At 44.4% G+C, this 19,558-nt stretch overlaps 1 protein-coding gene across 3 annotated transcripts in view; it reads left to right on the top strand.

Moving 5' to 3' along the window:
• The first annotated feature begins 1,077 nt into the window (after positions 1–1,077).
• The window catches only part of sap30bp (SAP30 binding protein), a 32,349-nt gene continuing 13,868 nt past the window's right edge, over positions 1,078–19,558 (top strand). For 2 of the 3 annotated variants that reach the window (XM_072456529.1, XM_072456528.1), the window contains exons 1-4: positions 1,078–1,203; positions 1,854–1,963; positions 4,675–4,719; positions 13,620–13,659. In XM_072456529.1, the coding sequence (XP_072312630.1) occupies positions 1,113–1,203; positions 1,854–1,963; positions 4,675–4,719; positions 13,620–13,659 (286 nt within the window). In that variant the 5' untranslated portion in view covers positions 1,078–1,112. The remainder of the gene's footprint in view (positions 1,204–1,853; positions 1,964–4,674; positions 4,720–13,619; positions 13,660–19,558) is intronic. The other variant, XM_072456530.1, reaches the window with a different exon arrangement.

The raw sequence follows: 19,558 nt of genomic DNA, 5'->3' as shown, positions 1-19,558 counted from the left end.
GCGGGAACCGACTTCCTGTTTGTCCCTCTCTTCTCTCGGAGTTTACGTCCAGCCCGTCTGCCTCGTTGCGTTTTCCTTAGGATGTCCGCCGGGATAACGTGACGATCTCCGGGTGAGACGACTGTTCTCCGCAGTTTCATGAGTTCCTCCTTTGTGGAAACGCGGTACGGCACCGGCCGGGGGGCGGGGCCGGAGCCGGGGGGCGGGGCCGGAGCCGGGGGGCGGGGCCGGAGCCAAGACACATCGCAACGACACGACGAAAACACTCAATCCAGCCGAATAACGTCAAAACAAGTTAATTTAAAGCGATTCCAGTGCGTGTCCCGATCGTTCGTGAAGTTCCTCTTTCATATAAACGTGTATATAAACGTGTACCGACGACACGCCGTACTTTAGCGCGGCCGGAGGGCGCGGGGGGGGCTGGTGGGCTCGCTCGGAGCTAGCTCACGTCACAACAACACAACGAACGCAACGAAAAACGCTCAAATCCAGCCGAAAAAAGTCAAAAACAGTTGAATTAAAAAACTATTCCAGCGCGTGTCCCTATCGTACAGTAAAATAGAAAAAAATATACTAACTATATTTACAAAATATAGGAGATAAAGCACAATAAGTGTGAGAAAGAAGAGAGAGCGTTTACACCGGGCTGCCAGCTGTACCAGCGCCTTATGACGTAATCAGACAGCACGGAAACAAAATACCAGGTATATCAAACACAATATTAAACAAAAATAATTGTGATTTTGTGTGATTATACTACAATAATATATGGACTGGTTACACCTAATCATATTGTATTATTGAAGAGAAAGACTTTTTTTCTACTTTCTTCATTGGCGTTATTCTTTTGTATTCCTCTTGGTATGCGCACCCCCCTCAGAAAATCCTGCATCCGCCCCTGGTGTTTGAGAGTCTGTTTGGTCCGTGGATCTATTTTAATATCCAGAATTATTGTTTAATATTATTGTTTAATATTGTTTGGTCAAGAAAACGATTACGAAGTCGCAGAAGTTTCCCATAAACTACAACTCCCATGATCCAACTGGCGCGTAAGGTAGTGACGTATTTATGGTGCGACTCTTCGTTTACGCGACACAACAGCGGCTGTGATCATGGCGAGCGGTAAAAAGAGTGCGTTACTTTCCTCTTTAGCGGCTTACGGAGAGTCCGAACCCGACTCGGACTCGGACTCAGACGGCTCAGGTAACGTCTCCCACACGGCCCCGTTTAGCTCTTCAGAACATTTAGAACATTTACGTACAGGGTTCAGAAGCGGAGTGAGCGGGCCGCACGCGTCACGGTTACACTGTGTGCTGGCTAATGCTAGCACTGGAAGCTAAAGGGCTGTTTTTAAATGTATTATAGACATGTTTTATTGTTTACACATTGTGGGTGTCATTTATTTAAGTAATGTGTTATTTATATGGAGAAAGTGGCTGTAAATACAAGAGTGAACATTAAAACTACAGTGTGACAAATACTGTTAATCACATTCAAAAGTCATACATTCAGTATCATTATGGAACAGAGAGTTTTATCATACATTTTTTTTATTAAAAGCATCCGTTACCATGGGAATCCACCATGTTTGTGTCTGCTGTGCTAAACGTCCATGGATATAATAGTCTGACCTGGCTCAGTTCTACACAATATCGAGTTTGTGAAGGAAAAAAAAACCTATAGCAAGACTTCCTCTGGCTGCAGGTTACAAACATGCAAGACTCAATCAGAATTCAAATGATGTGGAAAAACACTGTGTGTGTGAAAGATCTGCCACAATCTGCCACAATTCTAAAAGTCTAGTACACATGAGCACACAGAGTGTCCTTGAATGACATGTTTCTGTCCCTCAGAGAGCCGAGTCGGAGCCCTGGTCTACGGCTACGGAGAGGACGACCTGAACAAGACGGAGGATGCTGTGGGCAAATTCTCTGCTGAGGAAGACAGCGCAGGAAGTAACTCGGTCAGTATTCTAGATATGAGTGTGCTGGAGTACGACTACAACTTCTTTTGTTTCCCTTGGCCATGAAATACTTTTTCCAATATGAATGTGTACCTTTTAAAAAGCTCATGAACCCACTATTGACTGAAAAATGGGAAGAAGGGACAGCTGTAAAATCCTTATTATAATTAAAGCCGCAACTCCCCGCCCGTCCATGTTTTCTGCTGAGTTTTGCGGCATACGATGATTGCGTAGTTTGCGATTCAAATAGTTGTTTGTCCTGACAAAATGCAAGATCGTGCTGAACGCAGACCTGAGCAGGAAGAGAGAGAGCCTCGGTGACCCGTGACTTTTCATTGATGTTCAGGGGGTCAAAAATTGTGGCAGAAAGTCTAAAGAATAAAGCATAAAGAATAATAATTCTAATGCTAACGCTAATGCTAAGACTGCGGCACGAGAGGAAATGTCCCATTAAAATAAAAGAGGAAGTGAAGGCATTCATTGCGCCTCTGCTGGCCAATTGTAAAAAATATACAATATCTGTAATGCACTTTTTTCATGGCGTCTTGAGGAGAATATAAACCATGAGTTTCAAACAAATCAGACAATGTTGTTGTTCACACAATGGGTAGGGGGCGCTATAGAGTACATTTGTTACATGGTATTAATTATTTCCAATCAGACATAAAAACACATTAGTGAGTGAAATATGAGCTCCGTAGATCATTTCCATTAGGCGTGACTTGTCCTTGAAAAAACAGGATATTAAGCCTTTTTTGAGGGCGTGTTACGCAGAGACCGTAAAGAATATCAACATTTTTTTAAATATTTATTACATTTCAATGTCTCTACAGCGTTCAGATTAAGGATTTTCACTTGTATAGCAATTTGATAATTGCAGAGCAAAACAGGAAAGTGACTAACAATCAATATTTTCCATTGATGTAACAAGATTATTTATTTCAAATGTATTTGTAAACATTCTATTTAAAAAAAAAAAACTTAACAAACGAACTTTTAAACACTTAAAATGTTTCTAAATAAAAATGAAAACTGGCAAATAAAATTATTTGTTGAACAAATGAATTAACACTAAGTCAGAGCCTTATTTACAACTTTCTTCCATATCATAATCATCAGATGACTATTTGCTTGAGTCTCATTTACATATTGTCTTTACACCTCCCCCTCCCCCCCTCAAAAGAGTAAAAAACAAACATTTCTGGCATCACATAAAATGTATTTGAAAAAGAAACATTAAAACATAACTTAACAGTCACTTGAAAACTCGCTCTCAAATAAACTCTCAACTTGAACAATATAATATCTTTATGTTACATATGTATGATTGTATGAAGTATTCTGTCCATCTGTGAATACGTCTTGTCGTTTACGAAGTCCGCGTTGATAAAACGATAGTAGTTTGATAGACCTTGCTCTCCTCTAGTCCCTGAACATCCTTTGGTCTGTTTATCAGTAGAAGTTATGAACTCTCCAAATAATGTCACCTGTTGCTGCAACCCACATGGTCCACGGGCCCTGGGGGCCCTACAGCACATCCCATTCAACCGCTGCACCATGCAGACTCAACTCACTCAACCAGGAAGTCATTTAAACACTCTTTCTGATTGGCTGCTGTAAATGGCACGTCACATTTCACAAACAAAGTCCTGAGTGTGTGATGTCATGGATGTCGGCCTGATGCTCCATGATCAGAGAGTTTTAGCATTTCAAAGCAATGACTGCCACAACCATGAACCATGAAGCTTCAAAGCAACAACATATATTTAGTCTTTTTCAGCTTCAACCTATTTTGAGACAATCTCTTTCCTTTGGCGGTGAAAAGTTCGAGAAAGACTGGGCTTTTTTGTCACTCAACTGGGGCGCCAACAATCAGTCTGTTGTTCTTAAAGGTGGAATGGGCGAATTTTTTTTTTTTTCAGCAATTGTTTTATCATATTTCTGGTTTATGGATAAATCATTTGTCCTGCCACGTATCAATCATAAAACGCACCTGTCGCTCACCTGCAGCCGCGTCAGGCTCGTCCCCACGTTTCCTCGTGCCTAAGCGCATGGATCTATCATAATATAGTTCCCTCAGTGTACGGGGCAAAATGAAGACGGAGAAAGACAGTTCGAGCTGACGCAGAAGTGGACAGAAATCTACGGGAGACGAGAGATGTGATGCGCTCCGTTGCGCTAATAAACAAACGCACGTGTGTGTTGTATCAGTCCACACGGGGGAGGGGCATGAGCACTTCGACCTGCGTTCTCAAATCGCCGAAAAATCGTCCATTGCGCCTTTAACTTTAATATATTGTGATACTGAACATTTTATTTTCTTCTACAAACTCATTTCCTTCACACGTCCCTTACAAAAGTACAGTTTTTGGTACCACTTTACAATAACTTTAACTAGTCTTAATAAAACATGAACAAAGACTTAATTCATAATGAATGAGTGTCAGAAGTTAGAGTATTAATGAAGTCGTTACTAAACGGTTTGTTTATTTGTTCATGCTTTTATTTAAAGTATTAAAAGTGTATTTGTTGTAACGTGTTATCCAGTCCACTCTGTTTAACGCCAGCTCGTGTGTTATTTGACTTCTCTTTATGAATGGGTTCGTCACGTCTGAACTGACCGGGCCCCAAACAGGAGCCCCGCCCCCCAAACAGGAGCCCCGCCTCTCCCGCTGGGCCCTACTGACCTTGTGCATTTTGTGTTTTCATAGGAGATGGAAGAATCAGACGAGGGGAGGGACGCGAATGATGCGGAGGTATTTGAAGCACTTAGAGGTGGAGGATTGTGGGTACTAACATGTGAGGGGCAGGCACGGACACCAGAGGGCGCTGTGGCTCACATCACACACTTCCTGTTGAAGTATTGGCTTTACTAACATCTCTATTGTGCCATGAGATGGATGCTGTTCTTTCTAGGCAAAATATGAACATTTAGATAATCTGGGGGATTTTTTGAGGATGCAACATTTGAATATCGAATATATCATTTATAGTAAGAAATATATGGTAACGTTCCTGCACTTTTGTGAGTTATTTAACTGCCATTTCAAAATTGTCTGATTAAATATCAACATAAACGTTGAAAGACCATTTTTAACACATTTCAAAGATCAAATCATCTGAATATTGTTGTTTCCTCGATCAGACCCGTCTTTGTTTATTTCCACACCGTGCTCGGGGTCTGATGGAGGAAATGAAAGTAGTTCGAGACCAAATGAATCTGTAGTTTTGAACATAACTGGACCTGGTTCTCATTGCAAACTCTTATGTTAAACTATATTCAAGTATGTGCAGTGACGTCATGAAGGTTATTTATTGTATAATTTGTACAAAGTTATTCAAAGGGCTTCACATAAGTTACATTAGTCCTGACTCTGGCACCAGCAGGAGGCCGCTCCATGTTTAGTCCCGACTCTGGCACCAGCAGGAGGCCGCTCCATGTTTAGTCCTGACTCTGGCACCAGCAGGAGGCCGCTCCATGTTTAGTCCCGACTCTGGCACCAGCAGGAGGCCGCTCCATGTTTAGTCCTGACTCTGGCACCAGCAGGAGGCCGCTCCATGTTTAGTCCTGACTCTGGCACCAGCAGGAGGCCGGTCCATGTTTAGTCCTGACTCTGGCACCAGCAGGAGGCCGCTCCATGTTTAGTCCTGACTCTGGCACCAGCAGGAGGCCGCTCCATGTTTAGTCCCGACTCTGGCACCAGCAGGAGGCCGCTCCATGTTTAGTCCCGACTCTGGCACCAGCAGGAGGCCGCTCCATGTTTAGTCCTGACTCTGGCACCAGCAGGAGGCCGGTCCATGTTTAGTCCTGACTCTGGCACCAGCAGGAGGCCGCTCCATGTTTAGTCCTGACTCTGGCACCAGCAGGAGGCCACTCCATGTTTAGTCCTGACTCTGGCACCAGCAGGAGGCCGGTCCATGTTTAGTCCTGACTCTGGCACCAGCAGGAGGCCGCTCCATGTTTAGTCCTGACTCTGGCACCAGCAGGAGGCCGGTCCATGTTTAGTCCTGACTCTGGCACCAGCAGGAGGCCGGTCCATGTTTAGTCCTGACTCTGGCACCAGCAGGAGGCCGGTCCATGTTTAGTCCTGACTCTGGCACCAGCAGGAGGCCGGTCCATGTTTAGTCCTGACTCTGGCACCAGCAGGAGGCCGGTCCATGTTTAGTCCTGACTCTGGCACCAGCAGGAGGCCGGTCCATGTTTAGTCCTGACTCTGGCACCAGCAGGAGGCCGGTCCAGTAGTCTGATTAGACAAACACATGGATACGTGGTTTCCTGGTTCACTTCAGACTGTGTAAATAGGAGATATTGGCCCACATAATGCAGCTGATAGAAGCTGAGAACATCCGGACTTCATTTACCTGCTGAAAACCATGTGTGCTGCTCTGAAATGTAACACTGGCATTTTGAGAGACTGAGTTCCTGCACAGTGTTTTTAGCACAAATATTCAAGCATTATTATTATTATGATTACATATCTCAATTTGTCATTATTGCATGGTGTCATAATTGGATAAATGGACAAACGTGCGCTTGTGTTTCCAGCGCCTCTGGAGCTGTTGTGTGCAGTATGTGCTGAAATGCCACGAGTACAATAAAAGCAGCTGTTCAGTCTGAGGCAGTGCAAAGGTCTGATACATTCTGTGGGAGGATGGAAGGTTTGGTTGGACAGCCTCAGAATGGCGTCCCATTGGGTGATGTAGGATTGCACACACGTACTAAATTGTTGTGAAAGTGAAGTTGTGGTGGGCTCATGTGGTTACCAGCTGACATGCAATAATGACTGTAGACCCCAGGGCAACGGGGACAAACATGTCATCACCAGTGTGATACGGTCCATTTAAAGGGGCGGGGCCCGGTCTAATATTGTATTTTGGGTGAAATAAAAACACATTTTCAACACATAAATATACTAGTGATGTGTAGATGGTGTGTCAAGGTGTGTTACACATTCAAGATACTGTGTCTCTATTGCGCCCCCTGGTGGGCTGAACAGGGAGGCCTCCTGCTTCTGCAGACACGTGAACATTAAAACTCAAATTTTAGTATCCATCCATCTTTTTCCTCCTATCCGGGGGGGGTTCGCGGGGCCTGCAGTCTAAGCAGGGACTCCCAGACTTCCTTCTCCCCAGACACATATTCCAGCTCCTCCGGGGGGGATCCCGAGTCGTTCCCAGGCCAGCCGAGAGACATAGTCCCTCCAGCGTGTCCTGGGTCTTCCTCGGGGCCTCTTCCCTGTAGGACATGCCAGAAACACCTCCCCAGGAGGAGCCCAGGAGGCTCCGGAACAGATGCCCAAGCCACCTCAGCTGGAGGAGCAGCGGCTCTACTCTGAGATGGTGCCATCCGGACAACATCGTCTGCAAACAGCAGAGATGAGATCCTGTGGTCCCCAAACCGGACACCCTCTGACCCCTGACTGCGCCCTCTGACCCCTGACTGCGCCCTCTGACCCCTGACTGCGCCCTCTGACCCCTGACTGCGCCCTCTGACCCCTGACTGCGCCCTCTGACCCCTGACTGCGCCCTCTGACCCCTGACTGCGCCCTGAGGAGTCCCACACGCACTGGGAACAGGTCTGACTTACTGCAGTGACCGGAGCAGTAACTGTGAAGTCACTGGGATGGCCTCCACTCACCTGTGGCCCTTAACACAAACAAGTGGTGGAAAATGAATGAATTAACTTTATTCATCCTTGTGGGGTAATTTAAACTGAATAAAATAGATCATTGCAAGACAATTTTCTAAAAAATTAAAGACTTTTAAACTTTAATTTTTCTTCTCTATTTCACTGGTGGGTAAACTGTCCATTTGTTGACAGGAGTCTTTATGGATATGTCAGTAAATTGGCGTTCTTTAAAACGACAGCACTGACCAATGAGAGCAGCCGATGCAATGGAAGTGACAGTACTGCGCCACCTTGTGGACAGAACAGAACAGCAGCATTAGACCTGCCTCGTGTCTGCTCTGGTGGTCAAATGAACCTGGCTCAGAAATGCCTCAAGCTCCATTTGAGTTCCCTGTTTACCATTAAAGCATAATAGTGAAATTATGCACTGAACAAAAATTTAGACATTAAAATGTGAGAGAGGTCTGAAATATGCACTGCTAAACTAATAAGAACTCTTGCATTTGTGTCAGAAGTTCAACCTAAACGACTGCACTTTGCTAATTGGAACTTTGATTGCTAATTTAGTCTACTAAATCTATAATTAGGTAGACGAAAAATATATATTTCTATCTGTGTCCTTGAATTTCAGACTGATGCAAAATGAGCACAAACAAGTCCTGTGTAAACATGTTCTGTGCTTGTGTTTGGGCTCTGGGACTGGAAAGTGGACCTTGGGTCCCGTCTTGTCACTTTGATTATATATATTATATATATATATAATCAAAGTGACATATTATATATATATATAATCAAAGTGACAAGACGGGACCCAAGGTCCACTTTCCAGTCCCAGAGCCCAAACACAAGCACAGAACATGTTTACACAGGACTTGTTTGCGCTCATTTTGCATCAGTCTGCATCGCAAACTGTGACGCAATTTCTGACAAATGCTTTTTGTATGGCAACTTTTGCGATACAAAAAAATATGTTCAGTTGTATAAACAAAGCCCCTAAAAAAGCACTGATCACTCATTAATCCATCAACAACGGCATGACACATGTGCTGCTGTCAGAGTGCCAGGAGCCAGAGGGGTCAAACTCACTCATGTCCAGCACAAAACCAAGACGTGTCGTGTGTAAAAATCCAGAGCCGTAAGAAGTCATTCTGATTCAAACAGCTCGTCGCCATGACGACTCTGGTGGTGATGTGTAACTTGTGAGTGTAAAGACAATATGTAAATGAGACTCATGCAAATAGTCTGATGATGATGATGATGATGATGATGATGATGATGATGATGATGATGGGGAAGAAAGTTGTAAATGAGGCCGTCTGACTTGGTGTTCAAATATTTTTTTAAGTTTTAATTTTGAAAAATTTGAAGTGTTAAAAATTCATCAAGGGTTTTTTAATAGAATATTTACAAATACATTTGAAATAATGTTACATCAATAGAAAATATTGATTGTTTTGTTATACAAATTTGAAAAATGAACGGTTTGTTTAGCTGCTGCTTTTGTACAAGTGATAATCCTTCATCTGAGCTCTGCTTTGATAAACCATTACAACATATTTTAGTCAATGAAAGTAACTGTCCCCGAACAGGCCCACTCTGCCCACTCTGCCCACTCTGCCCACTCTGAGCTGTTGCTAGGTGCCTCCTAAACAACACTGACCTGTTCCCCCTCCTCTGTCCACCCACTGTCCTGGCACTGCCACAGCAGCAGGCCAGCCCATTAGACGGGCCCAAATGTACTGCCACGCCCCCCCCCTCTACCACGCCCCCCCCTACCACGCCCCCCCCCCCCCCGGGGCGTCTTGGAAAGTCCATTTGTTGCTATGTCGTATCGATGCTGCTTTTTGTTCCAAATGGGCGTTTTTCACCAGAACATGCTTTGCACCCAGCGCTGAATTCTTCAGTGTCCTGTTTTATTTATGGGAGAGTCTACAGAGTCTACAGAGTCTACAGAGTCTACAGAGTCTACAGAGTCTACAGAGTCTACAGAGTCTACAGAGTCTACAGAGTCTACAGAGTCTACAGAGTCTACAGAGTCTACAGAGTCTACAGAGTCTACAGAGTACAGAGTCTACAGAGTCGCGGACAAAACTGACATGTTATTTTGTGCCTCCTGAAACTGCTGCGCTATTTGACCGCACCGTTTTAGACCGCGCCGGGTCAGGGTTTAGGGTTTAGGGTCAAGGTCAGGGTTAGGGTCAAGGTCAGGGTTAGGGTTAAGGTTAGGGTTAGGGTTAAGGTTAGGGTTAAGGTTAGGGTCAGGGTTAAGGTCAGGGTTAAGGTTAGGGTCAGGGTTAAGGTCAGGGTTAAGGTTAGGGTTAAGGTTAGGGTTAAGGTTAGGGTCAGGGTTAAGGTTAGGGTTAAGGTTAGGGTCAGGGTTAAGGTTAGGGTCAGGGTTAAGGTCAAGGTTAGGGTTAAGGTTAGGGTCAGGGTTAAGGTCAGGGTTAAGGTCAAGGTCAGGGTTAAGGTCAAGGTCAGGGTCAAGGTTAGGGTCAGGGTCAATGTTAGGGTCAAGGTTAGGGTCAGGGTTACGGTCAAGGTTAGGGTCAAGGTTAGGGTCAGGGTTACGGTCAGGGTCAAGGTTAGGGTTCAAATCAAATCAAATCAATTTATTTTTGTAAGGCCCAAAATCACAACAACAGTTGCCTCTGAGGGCCACAGGGAGAAATGAATCAACAATGTCTGTGGTGGCGAGGGACGATGTCCCAGGGTCCTCTGTCCTTAGACTCTCCTTCTCGGCCAGGAAAAACTACAAAAAAAACCTCTTTGGGAAAAAAGCGTAGAAACCTGGAGGAGTTCCAGTGAAGGAGAGATCCGACTCTCACAGACGGACACAAGGAGACTGGAGCTGGACCCACTCTTCAGGCAGATGAGGGACCGTCTGAGGCGAGCTGGACCCACTCTTCAGGCAGAAGAGGGACCGTCTGAGGCGAGCTGGACCCACTCTTCAGGCAGATGAGGGACCGTCTGAGTCGAGCTGGACCCACTCCTCAGGCGGATGAGGGACCGTCCACACAGGGCAGGGACCACTTCACCAGGGGAGGGGCATCTGGGTCCACAGGTCCTCAGGAGTGAGAGAAAGAAAAGAAGGCGGTGAACAATTTGCAAGTGGAATCAAAAAATAAATATTGTTTGATAGCATAAGTAGTCAGAAGAAGAAGAGGATAGTGCTCAAGCTGTCATACTTCCCCCAGCACAGTTACTCCTAGGGCAGCGTAGCTAAAGCTGTGGGTTTATGTTTCTGTTCCTAACTACTCTGACCATAAGCGATTTCGAAGAGGAACGTTTTAAGCCTGGACTTAAATGAAGAGACTGTGTCAGCATATTTAACATGGGTCGGAGCTGATTCCATAACACAGGAGCTTGGTAGCTAAACGCTCTACCTCCTACTGTACTTTTAGAGACTCTTGGGACCACCAGAAGGCCGGCATTCTGAGAGCGAAGAGCTCTGTTTGGATGATATGGTTCTATAGCATCTTTGAGGTAGGATGGGGCCATGTCATTTATGGCTTTGTAGGTCAAGAGTAGAATTTTGAATTTGATTCTGGACTCGACGGGGAGCCAGTGAAGAGACTTCAGCACTGGCGTAATGTGCTCTCTTCTTTTTGTTCCTGTTAGTAATCTTGCTGCTGCATTTTGAACCAGTTGAAAGCTTTTTATGGAGCTTTTAGGACACGCCGCAAGCAGGGAGTTACAGTAGTCTAATCTAGTCGTTACAAATACATGGATACGTTTTTCGGCATCACTTTTAGGCAGAATTCTTCTGATTTTGGCTCTTGTTGCGCAAATGGAAATAGGCTGTTTTACAAGCTTGATTTATATGAGCTTTAAATGAGAGCTCCTGGTCAAATAAGACTCCAAGGTTTCTTACAGTAGAACTGGAGGCTACACTGACATTGTCCAGTGTGACTATCTGCTCAGATAGAGAGTCTCGTAGATGCTTAGGGCCAAGCACAATGACCTCGGTTTGTTCAGGGTTAAGAAGCAGGTAGTTTAGTGTCATCCAGGTTTTTATCTCCTTCACACAAGCACTAAGTCTGTCTACTTGATCGCTCTGATCTGGTTTCATTGATAAATACAGCTGAGTGTCGTCTGCAGAGCAGTGGAAGTTAATGTCATGTGACCTGATCATGTGACCTAATGGCAGCATATAAAGAGTAAACAGAATTGGACCGAGTACCGAACCCTGTGGCACACCGTAAATTACTTTAGAGCTTGGTGAGGAGCTCTGGTTTACATTAACAAATTGGAACCTATCAGATAGATAGGATTTAAACCAGCTGAGGGCTGTTCCTCCAACACCTACATCACATTCTAACCTCTGCAGTAGAATGTTGTGGTCAATGGTGTCAAACGCTGCGCTGAGGTCCAACAGAACCAGGATTGAGACCAGTCCATCGTCAGCGGCTAATAACAAATCATTTGTGACTTTAACTAGTGCAGTTTCAGTGATGTGGTGGGCTCTGAACCCTGACTGGAAAACTTCAAATAAGTTATTGTCCTGCAGGTGGCGACAAAGCTGTTTTACTACAACTTTTTCAAGGATTTTAGAGACGAAGGGAAGATTTGAAATAGGTCTGTAGTTTACCAATAGGTCGGAATCTAGATGAGTCTTTTTCAGAAGAGGTTTAATGACTGCATGTTTGAAGGACTGTGGAACATAGCCACTTTGGAGTGAAGTATTTATTATATTAAGAATAGGGTCTATAATTAGGGGGAGAATGTCTTTGAGGAGTCTGCTTGGAATGGGGTCTAGGACACAAGTTGAGCTTTTAGAGGACATAATGGCTGAAGTTATCGCTGCTTGATCAACAGCTGTGAACCTTTCTAAGTTTACAGGTGGATTTATATGGGACGTTAGATTTACAGCTTGGGCTAGTTCAGGGCTAATAGCGGGGGTAATTTCATCTAATTTATCTCTGATTGTTTTTATTTTATTGTTAAAAAATAGGAGGAAATCATCAGAGCTAAGTGTAGCTGGGATTGAGGGCTCTACTGCACTGTGACAGTTTGTTAGCCTAGCTACAGTGCTGAAAAGGAATTTAGTGTTACTTTTGTTGACTTCTATTAGATTTGAATAATATCTGGTTTGGGCCTTACGCAGAGCCTGCTTATAGGACAGCAGGCAACTTTTCCATGCTTTTAGGGATTCTTCTGTGTGAGAGCGACGAAATAATCCCTCTAACTTTCTAACTCTTTGTTTATGTGAACGCAGTTCTTGGTTGTACCATGGGGAGGCGCTTTGACCTAATGACCTTCTGTTTTAACGGCGCGACAACGTCAAGAGCAGACTTCAGAGAATTCATGGTCAAGTCGACACATTGATCACTTAAACTGGGACTAAAGCTGTTCTCAGCAGGATCACATGACATGATCACATGACATGATCACATGACATGATCACATAACATGTCACTGAATATTGGCTCTATTATTTCTTTGAATTTTGAGATAGATTTTTCAGATATTGTCCTTTTCATTATAACTTTATTTTGTGGGACTGGATGATCTTTAAGAATAAACTGAAAGGTAATTAGGAAATGATCTGACAATATAGGGTTTTGAGGGAGGACAATGAGGTCACTAATCTCTGTTCCATACGTTAGGACAAGATCCAGAGTGTTCTTGTGAGTGTGAGTCGGTTTATTTACATTCTGAGTGAAACCAATGCTGTCTAACAAGGCGCTGAAGGCATTACTGAGAGCGTCATCACTCATGTTCACGTGGATATTAAAGTCTCCAACTATAACTATTACGGGTTACGGTCAGGGTCAGGGTTAAGGTTAAGGTCAGGGTTAAGGTTAGGGTCAGGGTTAAGGTTACGGTTAGGGTCAGGGTTAAGGTTACGGTTAGGGTCAGGGTTAAGGTTACGGTTAGGGTTAGCCATGAGGCGATATGGCAGTGCTGTGGTTCCTGAAACTGCTGGCCCATTTGACCGCGCCGCGGCTCTGCAGCCACGGCCATTATTTATATCTTTTATTAAAGGGGGATTAAATATGTTGACTGTCTCTCTTTATTGTCTTGCAGGTGATTGAAGCAGAAACCAGGGACCCGAATGAACTTGTTGGTGAGTAGATCGTGAACACTTTAATTATGAACATGATTATAATTGTTTCTCCGTTTAATCTCACATATGGTTTTAAGGACACTTATTATGCAAAGTTGACTTTTCTGGGCCTTAAACCATGTTCTAACAGTGTCCCCTTGTCAAAAACACATCTGTTCTGAGCATTTAAGGTAAGATATTATTTATTGTCCCACATGGGGAAATTTCATTGTTGCAACACAGGTAGATCCAGAGGTAGATCCAGAAGAAAAGAACAGATCACTTATAGGAAGTTTGAAAAACACTCTCAGTAGAAGATCTCCTATAAATAAAGACTCACATAGACAAAACCTCCCATTTCACAACAAGGGATGGAGGGGAAAATAATAAAGATACAAATAAATACATAAATACCATTGCATGTGATCACGGCAGTAATTGCACATGATTTCTGTCGTCCAATAGCATTCATCACAGCTTGTGTTGTACGCTCCCATGGTAATTCCATCTGCTGCCAGTAGATGGGGTGATAACACCAAATCTTGACGAGGGAATGCCCGACTGACAGAAAGTCATGTGTGGTTTTGATTCACACATTATTTGAAGTTCTAAAACATGACAAACCAAAGCAAGATTTGTAACTATATAAATAATGTATCCAGCTTATTCCTGAAGCCCGTCTGACCGTTCCACGTAATCCTGCTTCAGGTGTCGGTGACCACAGGGCTGTGACCACAGGGCTGTGACCACATGTGACCTCCAGAGGAAAGACGTTCTACACAGACTAAAAAGCTGTTTTCAGGTCCAGGGAATCAATGTTGGTCACATGAACATTGGACATTTTACACAAATCAATTTACTCTAAAACACGTTTTAGTGGCCAGACTTTCCCAGAGTTCCTGCTGGACCAGAAGTGCCTTTCCCACAGAAGTGCCATGACCACAGAAGTGCCATGACCACAGAAGTGCCTTTCCCACAGAAGTGCCATGACCACAGAAGTGCCTTGACCACAGAAGTGCCATGACCACAGAAGTGCCTTTCCCACAGAAGTGCCATGACCACAGAAGTGCCATGACCACAGAAGTGCCATGACCACAGAAGTGCCATGACCACAGAAGTGCCTTGACCACAGAAGTGCCATGACCACAGAAGTGCCATGACCACAGAAGTGCCTTTCCCACAGAAGTGCCTTGACCACAGAAGTGCCTTGACCACAGAAGTGCCTTGACCACAGAAGTGCCTTGACCACAGAAGTGCCATGACCACAGAAGTGCCTTGACCACAGAAGTGCCTTGACCACAGAAGTGCCTTGACCACAGAAGTGCCTTGACCACAGAAGTGCCTTGACCACAGAAGTGCCTTGACCACAGAAGTGCCATGACCACAGAAGTGCCTTGACCACAGAAGTGCCTTGACCACAGAAGTCAAAATCACAACAACAGTTGCCTCTGAGGGCCACAGGGAGAAATGAATCAACAATGTCTGTGGTGGCGAGGGACGATGTCCCAGGGTCCTCTGTCCTTAGACTCTCCTTCTGCAGGAAAAACTAAAAAAAAAACCTCATTGGGAAAAAAGCGTAGAAACCTGGAGGAGTTCCAGTGAAGGAGAGATCCGACTCTCACAGACGGACACGAGGAGACTGGAGCTGGACCCACTCTTCAGGCAGATGAGGGACCGTCGGAGGCGAACTGGACCCACTCCTCAGGCAGATGAGGGACCGTCCACACAGGGCAGGGACCACTTCACCAGGGGAGGGGCATCTGGGTCCACAGGTCCTCAGGAGTGAGAGAAAGAAAAGAAGGCGGTGAACAGTTTGCAAGTGGAATCAAAAAATAAATATTGTTTGATAGCATAAGTAGTCAGAAGAAGAAGAGGATAGTGCTCAAGCTGTCATACTTCCCCCAGCACAGTTACTCCTAGGGCAGCGTAGCTGAAGCTGTGGGTTTATCTTTCTGTTCCTAACTAGTCTGACCATAAGCGATTTCAAAGAGAAACGTTTTAAGCCTGAACTTAAATGAAGAGACTGTGTCAGCATATTTAACATGGGCCGGGAGCTGATTCCATAACACAGGAGCTTGGGAGCTAAACGCTCTACCTCCTACTGTGCTTTTAGAGACTCTTGGCACCACCAGAAGGCCGGCATTCTGAGAGCGAAGAGCTCTGTTTGGATGATATGGTTCTATAGCATCTTTGAGGTAGGATGGGGCCATGTCATTTATGGCTTTGTAGGTCAGGAGTAGAATTTTGAATTTGATTCTAAACTGGACAGGAGCCAGTGAAGAGACTCCAGCACCGGCGTAATGTGCTCTCTTCTTTTTGTTCCTGTTAGTAATCTTGCTGCTTTTGAATCAGTTAAATATGGAGCTTTTAGGACACGCTGCGAGCAGGAGTTACAGTAGTCTAATCTAGTCGTTACAAATGCATGGATAAGTTTTTCGGCATCACTTTTAGGCAGGATTCTTCTGATTTTGGCTCTTGTTGCGCAAATGGAAATAGGCTGTTTTACAAGCTTGATTTATATGAGCTTTAAATGAGAGCTCCTGGTCAAATAAGACTCCAAGATTTCTTACAGTAGAACTGGAGGCTACACTGACATTGTCCAGTGTGACTATCTGCTCAGATAGAGTCTCGTAGATGCTTAGGGCCAAGCACAATGACCTCGGTTTTTTCAGGGTTAAGAAGCAGGTAGTTAAGTGTCATCCAAATTTTTATCTCCTTCACACAAGCACTAAGTCTGTCTACTTGATCGCTCTGATCAGGTTTCATTGATAAATACAGCTGAGTGTCGTCTGCATAGCAGTGGAAGTTAATGCCTTGACCACAGAAGTGCCTTGACCACAGAAGTGCCTCGACCACAGAAGTGCCTTGACCACAGAAGTGCCTTTACCACAGAAGTGCCTTGACCACAGAAGTGCCTTGACCACAGAAGTGCCTTGACCACAGAAGTGCAATAATATGTGTCAACGATTCATGACATTCTGTGATCTGAGTGCACTGTTGCCCTCATAACCTGGACTGAAGCCACTGGTCTGATCTAGGCACAAACGGCTCTAGAACAGGTTCAGTTTAACACATAACACATGTTTCAAATATTCATGTGTATATATAGTTTAAATGTTCTATAATGGAGCATCCCTACCACCCAAACTATCATTCTTTTGTATATTGTTTATAACGCATGACTAAATGTTCACTTCTCTGAAGTGTTTAAGAGGTGAATTACTCCATGAGTCACCAACTAGATTCTACTTGTCAAATATTGTCCTAAAGTTAGACTTTCCTGACTTTTAATAGTGCAAATGTCACACACAAGACACACAAACCAGAACTGTTGGCACTGACCATCAAAGTAAAGCTTCTAATGGCTTTATACGGCATTAAACATAACATGTTCATTCATCCGATTGCATCAGAAACGTGACTGTACATTTTGCACCTTTATCAAATAACATTAGTCATTTTCTTGCTCAATTTTAGCTGTAGGTCAGATGAGTGCACCAACAGGAAGTGGGCGGTGGTTTGTCTGTACAGACTCAAGTTCATGTGTGGGAGTGGTCACCAGATGAGTAAAGGGAGTGGTCACCAGATGAGTAAAGGGAGTGGTCACCAGATGAGTAAAGGGAGTGGTCACCATAAACCTTTACACCTGGTCTTTGATTCACCACTAATCGACACACCATCTGAATAATGTGTCAGACAATCATTTATTCTACTGCACACAAAAACAAGCTAGCAAACACCCACATCACTCTGACCTCTCCATGGGTTTCAGAAGGTTGAGATATTAGGACTGTTGCCATAGCGATGACCAGTTCAGAACGGCATGCATCCTTTAAATAGGAAAAAGCTGAAAGTCATAAATGGAGCTCACTGTTGACCTTTGACACTTGGCTCCAGAAGTACAATTCCCCTTCATCTCTGTCAGTTTGAGCGCTCAGACAGGATGTTCAGTTCGGCTGCTCGGCCTCCATCGCCTTTAAACTCTTTAAATTTGGATTCTAAATGTGCGGAGGGGAAAGAACGGGACGTTTACAGCTCCGTCACTACCACTGCTTTACAATGTTTTGATCAAGTTTATGAATCAACCATAAACAGGTTGTGAAATACAGGAAGTACCGTCATGGCCTGTAGTATTTGCACTGCAGCAATGGAATCTTATCTGAAATATCTTGTATAAACATCAAAGGGCGTGTCAGGGGCCAGTATTCTGAAGAACCCACTGCATGAGCTGTAGAAAACAAAAAAATATTTTAGATAAAAATATGTGCATAAGCTAGCACCTGTCAGGGCTTTTTTATGAGTTTGTTTCCATGGAGATGCCTAGAATGTTCCAGTATGGCATTAAATGCCTCCACATTACAGGTCAGATCTGTGCAGGTAAGATAAGATATTCCTTTATTGTCCCACATGGGGAAATTTCATTGGTGCAACGCAGGTAGATCCAGAGGTAGATCCAGAAGAACAGATCACTTATAGGAATAAGATAAGATATTCACTTATAGTGTCACTTATAGGTGTCCGCCCGCTCACAGTAAAGTAAAGTATTTATGGGAATAAAACACCTGTAAATGAACAATGCCACACTGTGGAACATTATGAATGACCTGCCGAACGTTGGCCCGGCGATACCACGCCCGGCTGAAGGAACATCGTCCCAAAGCCAAGGCCTTTAGCTCAGGTACTTTCCCATGAGGCGTTAATTACAGCCATTAAAGCGACGCTCCCAGACATGCTCCAAAGCACTCCTTGAGGTCTAAGAAGAAAGTCTGACAAGGAGACGAACAAAGTCTAAAGAATAAAGAATAAAGCCAAAGATGTACAGCGGTAACAGAAGAAGAAGAGTCACTCTGGAATAAAGTCTAAAGAATAAAGTCTGGCGTTAATGTAACACTTGGATACCAACCGCCATAAAACACCAAAGAAGAAGAATAAGAAGTTCTGCTGCTCGGAGTGTGCGCTGAGCTTGTGGCTAGCGTGCGCGCGGCTAGCGTGTGCGTGTGAGCATTCCTCAGCAGAGCAGCCCGGCTCCTCTGGGTTGTGTGTCCGTAAATGTCAAACGCACTCTTTGTGCCCTCTTTGAACGGATGTGCTTTGTTCACACGTCCAGACCTCAGGCCTCTGACCGTTCTGACCATTCTGACCATCCTGAACGCCTCATGAAACTCTAGACTTCAGTAGAACATAAGCTCCGACTGTTTGTTGCTCTTTTGTCTAAGTTTGAGTTTAATCTACAGTTTGAGTAAACTCTAGAAGTGAAGAGACGTGTTCAGCAGTGGTGGGCTCAGTCCAGGCTGGTAAAAACTATAATGTTCATTTTCAAACAAGACCAAGTTACAAGTCAGATCTGTTGCAAGGCGAGCCCACTCACGCTTTATGATATGTCCAGGTCATAATGTGTCTAACATCAGCCAAAGTCAATGCAATAAAGAGACATTAAAAGCTGGTGTTGAGGTGCGAGAGAAGTGAAATAACCACAGAAGAAGCTGATAAGGTCACGCAGAGTATTGCATGAGTTCTTGACCGGTTCCCCTCTGACCCCAGTGTCAGTGGGAGGACTTAACCCCTTCTCCCTCACAGCTGATGTGCTTGTAAACCACGGCTGCAGGGCTGGGCGGGGCGGGGGCTCTTCTTCTACAGGAGGTGTATATCCACCGCCGCAGGTCAAAGGTTTTGTTACAAGAGCTGCCTGCGTTTCAAAATCCACACTATAAAACGTGACGAGACAAGCCGGGGATGAGTCTGATTCCTGTGGTATTTACTAGAGAGACGGGATGTTGTGGTGCGGCGCTAATCTGACACGAGATCCTTTGTAATCCTGTGGAGAAAACGATCAAATAAACTAATGGACCATTCTATGAGATGAAATGACTGATTCCTAAAAACAAACTCAATTCAATACGGCACGATACCTCCAAATGGG

This window comes from Eucyclogobius newberryi, unplaced genomic scaffold (genome assembly GCF_026437365.1).
Source record: "Eucyclogobius newberryi isolate DKJ021-1_F unplaced genomic scaffold, fEucNew1.0.hap1 SCAF_20, whole genome shotgun sequence".
Classification (NCBI taxonomy): Eukaryota; Metazoa; Chordata; class Actinopteri; order Gobiiformes; family Gobiidae; genus Eucyclogobius; species Eucyclogobius newberryi.
Note: the sequence above shows the minus strand (reverse complement) of the source record. Positions and strands in the feature narration are given on the sequence as shown.